At 63.9% G+C, this 5,782-nt stretch overlaps 3 protein-coding genes across 3 annotated transcripts in view; 1 reads left to right on the top strand and 2 right to left on the bottom strand.

Annotated features, from left to right (window-relative positions):
* The window catches only part of LOC104391339 (myotubularin-related protein 9-like), a 3,389-nt gene extending 2,053 nt beyond the window's left edge, over nt 1-1,336 (bottom strand). The window contains exons 1-3 of the mRNA XM_010000606.1: nt 1,140-1,336; nt 479-587; nt 60-185 (exon numbers count right to left, since the gene is read on the bottom strand). Coding sequence (XP_009998908.1) covers nt 60-185; nt 479-587; nt 1,140-1,336 — 432 coding nt within the window. The remainder of the gene's footprint in view (nt 1-59; nt 186-478; nt 588-1,139) is intronic.
* A 396-nt stretch (nt 1,337-1,732) lies between these two features.
* LOC104391338 (DNA-directed RNA polymerase II subunit RPB1-like) lies at nt 1,733-3,518 on the bottom strand. Its single transcript, XM_010000605.1, has 4 exons — nt 3,372-3,518; nt 2,277-2,938; nt 2,131-2,224; nt 1,733-2,056 (listed from the first exon to the last, which is right to left on the bottom strand). The coding sequence occupies exons 1-4, from the start codon at nt 3,516-3,518 to the stop codon at nt 1,733-1,735; spliced, it is 1,227 nt and encodes a 408-aa protein (XP_009998907.1).
* Nucleotides 3,517-4,581, top strand: FAM167B (family with sequence similarity 167, member B). The gene is given in 2 exon segments (XM_010000559.1): nt 3,517-3,807; nt 4,318-4,581. Coding segments are annotated over 2 exon segments (555 nt in total).
* The last annotated feature ends 1,201 nt before the right edge of the window (nt 4,582-5,782 follow it).

The raw sequence follows: 5,782 nt of genomic DNA, 5'->3' as shown, positions 1-5,782 counted from the left end.
CAGAGGTTGAGGGAGCTGCTGCCCCCCCAGCCCAGCGGGTCTCTCCCCTCCGGACCCACCTGCGAGGAGATCTGTTGGAAGTACTGCTGGAGGGGGAAGAGGTGCCAGCCTTCCTCCAGCTTCAGGCTCTCGGGTCTGTAGAAGAACGGGTACATCATCATCACGGAGTCCACCGAGGAGAGAGCCTGGAGCAGGAGCACAGGGGGAGCTGGTCATCGGTGGGGAACAGGGAGATGGGCTGGGAATGTGTCCCCAGGGCTCTGCAAACCCCATCCCTGCTGCTGGCCACCTCCCAGGGAGGGCTGGGCAGGAGGTGCTGGCACCACTGGCCCCGCAGGGACCTCGTGCCAATTCCAGCCTGGAGCTGAGTGTTTACCCACGTTAATGACAGACCCAGAGCAAACACCACGGTGGCTGCTTTCTCCTGCCAACCCTTTGCACCCCAGCCCAGCTCTGGCCGGGCCCTCCAGCCCCTCACCTCGATGGAGCTGGCGATGTTGAGACACTCCTCCATGCCCGGGATCTCCAGCTGCAGCACCTTCAGGTCTTTGCAGCGCAGCGTGATGGTGCCGGAGGAGCTGGGCAGGCTGAGGGAGGCGGGAGGAGGGGGAGGACTGGCTGTAGGTCCGTGCACACAGATGGACACACAGCCAGGAGCTGAGCTGCCCTCTTCCCCACCCCGGAAAGCCAAGCCAGGCGAAGCGGGAGGGCTGGGCTGGTGTGGAATCGCTGGCTCTCACCTGGCACTGCCGGCACACCTCACCTGCAGGTGGGATTCCCACCATCTCCCTGCCCCGGTTGGGTCCCCGTGGGAGCTGTGGAGGATAGCACGGAGCTGGGGGGGTTTGGAGAGGCAAGAGAGTGTTAAAAGCCAAACCTGGTGTCTCGCGGGGAGCCGTTAGTCCGGGGGGGCTGATACCAGCTGAAATTCTGCACGCTGAGGCACGGAGGAGAAGAGGAGGTCAATGCCCGGCACCAGGAGCATCCCCCGGCGGGGGCCACGGGGAAGAGGAAGGACGGGGCTCCACGGGTGGGGTGGCCGAGCTCTGCAGCTGATGGGTGCGGGGAGAGCAGCAGCGAATCTGCTCCAGCTAAGGCAGGGGTGACGCCGCTAGAAGGGAGCAGAGGGAGGGACCCACCTCTTCTCCACAGCGTCCACGTTGCGGATGAGCAGCCAAAGCTCCAGGGTGCCGGGCTGGGCATCCCCCCCGGGGCAGGAGGAGAGGAGGAGGTGGTGGCTGGGGATGCACAGGGTGCCTTTCACCGCCGGCAGCCCCGCACAAGACAGCAGCACGTTTTCCACCGTCGCCGTCTTGATCAGCTCCGAGAACTCCATGGCGCTGCAGTCAGTCCCCGTGTGCAGCCCCTCGGCCGGACACAGGGATCTGAGGCTGGAGGGGAGAAAGGGGAAATCCTGCACGGCCCAGCCTGGAAACCCCGTCTTCCCTCTGCGTCACGCTGGGGCCCGACGGCCTCACCCACCCCCCTCTTGGTGTTTACATTGTCACCTCCAGCATATGGAGCTTCCTCACTGCAAAGCGCGGGCAGCGTCACTTATTTCCTCCCCCCGGCCGGGCTGTCAGTGCGTGTGGGGAAACTGAGGCAAGTGGCCTGGAGGAGCGGCTTGGAGCACCGCCTGCCCCGGCCACCCCTGGGCTTACCTGCTCAGACACCGCAGCAGAACCTCGGGGGGCAACTGGGGATCTCGGGGGGCAAGCAGAAGACCTCAGTGCTAACAGGGAATTGTGCATAAGCAGGGAATGTCAGCGTGCAAGGAGGGGATGTTGGGGATGCAGGTGGGGATCTTGGGGTGCAAGGAGGGGATGTTGGGGATGCAGGTGGGGATCTTGGGGTGCAAGGAGGGGATGTTGGGGATGCAGGTGGGGATCTTGGGGTGCAAGGAGGGGATGTTGGGGATGCAGGCGGGGATCTTGGGGTGCAAGGAGGGGATGTTGGGGATGCAGGCGGGGATCTTGGGGTGCAAGGAGGGGATGTTGGGGATGCAGGCGGGGATCTTGGGGTGCAAGGAGGGGATGTTGGGGATGCAGGCGGGGATCTTGGGGTGCAAGGAGGGGATGTTGGGGATGCAGGCGGGGATCTTGGGGTGCAAGGAGGGGATGTTGGGGATGCAGGCGGGGATCTTGGGGTGCAAGGAGGGGATGTTGGGGATGCAGGCGGGGATCTTGGGGTGCAAGGAGGGGATGTTGGGGATGCAGGCGGGGATCTTGGGGTGCAAGGAGGGGATGTTGGGGATGCAGGCGGGGATCTTGGGGTGCAAGGAGGGGATGTTGGGGATGCAGGCGGGGATCTTGGGGTGCAAGGAGGGGATGTTGGGGATGCAGGCGGGGATCTTGGGGTGCAAGGAGGGGATGTTGGGGATGCAGGCGGGGATCTTGGGGTGCAAGGAGGGGATGTTGGGGATGCAGGCGGGGATCTTGGGGTGCAAGGAGGGGATGTTGGGGATGCAGGCGGGGATCTTGGGGTGCAAGGAGGGGATGTTGGGGATGCAGGCGGGGATCTTGGGGTGCAAGGAGGGGATGTTGGGGATGCAGGCGGGGATCTTGGGGTGCAAGGAGGGGATGTTGGGGATGCAGGCGGGGATCTTGGGGTGCAAGGAGGGGATGTTGGGGATGCAGGCGGGGATCTTGGGGTGCAAGGAGGGGATGTTGGGGATGCAGGCGGGGATCTTGGGGTGCAAGGAGGGGATGTTGGGGATGCAGGCGGGGATCTTGGGGTGCAAGGAGGGGATGTTGGGGATGCAGGCGGGGATCTTGGGGTGCAAGGAGGGGATGTTGGGGATGCAGGCGGGGATCTTGGGGTGCAAGGAGGGGATGTTGGGGATGCAGGCGGGGATCTTGGGGTGCAAGGAGGGGATGTTGGGGATGCAGGCGGGGATCTTGGGGTGCAAGGAGGGGATGTTGGGGATGCAGGCGGGGATCTTGGGGTGCAAGGAGGGGATGTTGGGGATGCAGGCGGGGATCTTGGGGTGGCCCCCCGGGGGCCCCCGCGGTTCCGCGCGTGGTCCCCGTCCCCCGTCCCCCCCCCCTGCAGCCTCACCCCTTTTATTTTTCCTTCCTTAGGCTTTTTTTGGCACCCCCGGCCCAGTTGCGGGAGGTGATAAATCATCCCAGGACGTCCCGGTGAAGATTTCCTCCCCGGGAACAGGGAGTCTCCTCCCAGCCGGAGACAGTCATGCCAAAAAAGAAAAGAAAAGGACAAAAAAAAGAACAAAAATTACAACAAAACCGTCACGAACAAAATAAAAGAAACCCAAAGAACCCGCTCGTCTCTAGATAAGGAAAGTTCCTGCCCGTTGGAATCGTCCTCGGCGTCCCCAGCCTTTATTGTTCTGGGGGTGGATAAATAAATACCCGGGACTCAGCCGGGGGGTGCCCGTGGTCAGGGTGCTCCTCAACCTTGTGGGAGCAGCAGCTCCATTTGCACGAGGGCTTTGGGGGTGGTGGGGGAAAGAGACGTCGCCCCCAGAGTCTTGGGGGGACTACGGCGGGTGCCACCATGTCCTTTGGCCAGCTGAAGTTCAAGGAGCTGGGTGAGGAGGAGCCCACCTGGGAGGAGGAGAGCCTGGCCAGCGTCAAGGCTCTGACGGCCAAGCTGAAGCTGCAGACACGGACACCTTCCTACCTGGAGTGGGAAGCCCGGGTGCGGGGGCAGCCCTGGTGCAGCCGAACCCCCGGGGGGCCACAGGGGGTACAGCAGGGTCCTGGGCACCCCGAGGACAAGTGGGATGGTGGTATCTGCGGCTTTGCCACCATGGAGGAGGCTCTGGAGTGGCTCAGGACGGAGCTGGTGAGTAGCTGGTGGGATGTGGGGACAGGAGGGAAGGGCAAGGACTGAGCCCCGCGGTGGGGATGGGGCCACGGGGACCCCCCCCTGCAGAGGGGACCAGGGCTCCAGCCTCAGCGCGGTGCTTTGCTCCTTTTCCCAGCACAATCCATGTAGGTGAATTTTTGCAAGGCGTGTGTGGCTCTGCGGTGCCGCAGCTCTGCCTGTGTCCCCTGCCCGGTGCCGGGGGTGACAGTTCTGTCAGAGTCCTTCCCTTGTCACCCCCGCTCCTGCCTGCTCTGCTGGTGGCACAGCTCCTGGGGGCTTCACTGGTGCCGTGGCACAGTCACCGTGGCTTGCAGGGGGTGGCACAGCCACGCGGGTACTAACCCTGGGGCATCTGAGCTGAGCTGGGGCTGTCCCACCCGGCACAGACCCTGGGGGTGGGCTCTGTGCTGACCCCAGGGGGTCTGTGCCCTGCTGGCCGGGCCGTGTCCCCGCAGCCATTCCCACCCCATCCCTGCCTCCCTGCAGCGGGAGATGCAGGCTGTGGACCAGCGCCTGGCGCAGCAGCTGATGTGCCTGCGGGCGCAGCTGCACCGGCTGAAGGTGTAGCAGCCTTGTCACCAGCACAAGGAGATGCTGGACGACGCTACCTTCGGCCTCGAGGGATGTGAGGAAGACTCCGACCTGCTCTGCAACATCCCGCCCAAGGCTGCCTTCCTGCTCTCCACCCCGCTCAAGCACATCGGAGTCACCCGCATGAACATCAACTCCCGGCGGTTTTCCCTCTGCTGAGCGAGGTGGGACCTCTCAGCTCCAAGCCTGGATGGGACCATGGATCCTTCCTGAAGTTCCTCTGGGGCTGCAGAGCTGCTGCTGGGGCTGAGCTCCCTCAGGACAGGCGGTGCTGAGCTGTGGCCCGATGCTGTGCCACAGTGGTATGAGAAATGCCACTGTCCCCATGGGGCACAGGTTGTTTTGGGGCACCCAGTGCTCGGTCCCTAAGGATGGCAGGGTGAGCCCCAGTGGAAGATGTGTGGAGCAGCCCTTTGATGTGCAATAAAGGGAGGTGAGGGACAGAGCTGATGGTTTTTCCTTTTGTTGCATCCACCTACCTGCCCCTCCTGTTGTGGCTCTGGGCCCTTTGCAGTGGGGGACACGGGGGTGGCAGGGGGGACAGTGCTGCCCTTGCCCCTTCCACAGCTGCTCCCCGGGGCTCTGGCTCACAGGGTGGGCAACTTCTCACCAGTTTCTGCAGCAGGATGGTGCCATGCTGAGGTCACAGTGTCTCTGCTTCAGGAACATCATTGCCAGCTTGTCCCCAGGTCCCCAGCAGTCAGGGGGGTGCTGGGGTTGCACCCTTGCAGGAAACACTCGTCACCCAACCAGCTGTGAACCGAGGGGTTGTTTTGGAGGCTTGAGGCAGGGAGGTGCTGGGGGCTGTGCTCAGGGTTTGGCAGCCCCTGTGTCCTGCCCCATCCCCTGACCCCCTGCCCTGCTGCACTGGGGGTGAACGAGGGACCCCAGGGGTGGTGCCAGCCAGGGCTGGCAATGCTGCCCTCACCAGAAGGGTTTGCTTTTGGCTTTTTCTCTTCCTCCCTTCACCCCAAACCCTTCACCCCAAACCCTTCACAAAGTAAGTTGCTGCCTGGGGGAGGTGACTTTCATAGAAAAATTTCTGCATGGGGTGCTGGGGGAGCTGTGGGGTGACCTAGGGATCATTTTGGGGGTCTGCTTCTCCTGCCCAGGGCAGCAGCAGGGCACGGGGAGAAGCCCATGTGCACCCCAAGGCTGTGGCACAGCCCGGGGCCTGGCAGTGCTCCCCACCACCCCTTGCTCAGGGTACCTGTGGTGTTGGGGAGCACGATGGGGAGGGGGTTGGGACGTGTCCCTGCCAGGGTGGGTGCTGCGTCCGGTGCCACCGCTGTGGTGTCCCCCCAGCTGCCACAGCCCCCCCCGCACAGCTGGGCCTCCTGCCTGTGCCTTCGCCGCGTCA

Source organism: Chaetura pelagica, unplaced genomic scaffold, assembly GCF_000747805.2.
Source record: "Chaetura pelagica isolate M959 unplaced genomic scaffold, ChaPel_1.0 scaffold676, whole genome shotgun sequence".
In the NCBI taxonomy this organism is placed as follows: Eukaryota; Metazoa; Chordata; class Aves; order Apodiformes; family Apodidae; genus Chaetura; species Chaetura pelagica.
Note: the sequence above shows the minus strand (reverse complement) of the source record. Positions and strands in the feature narration are given on the sequence as shown.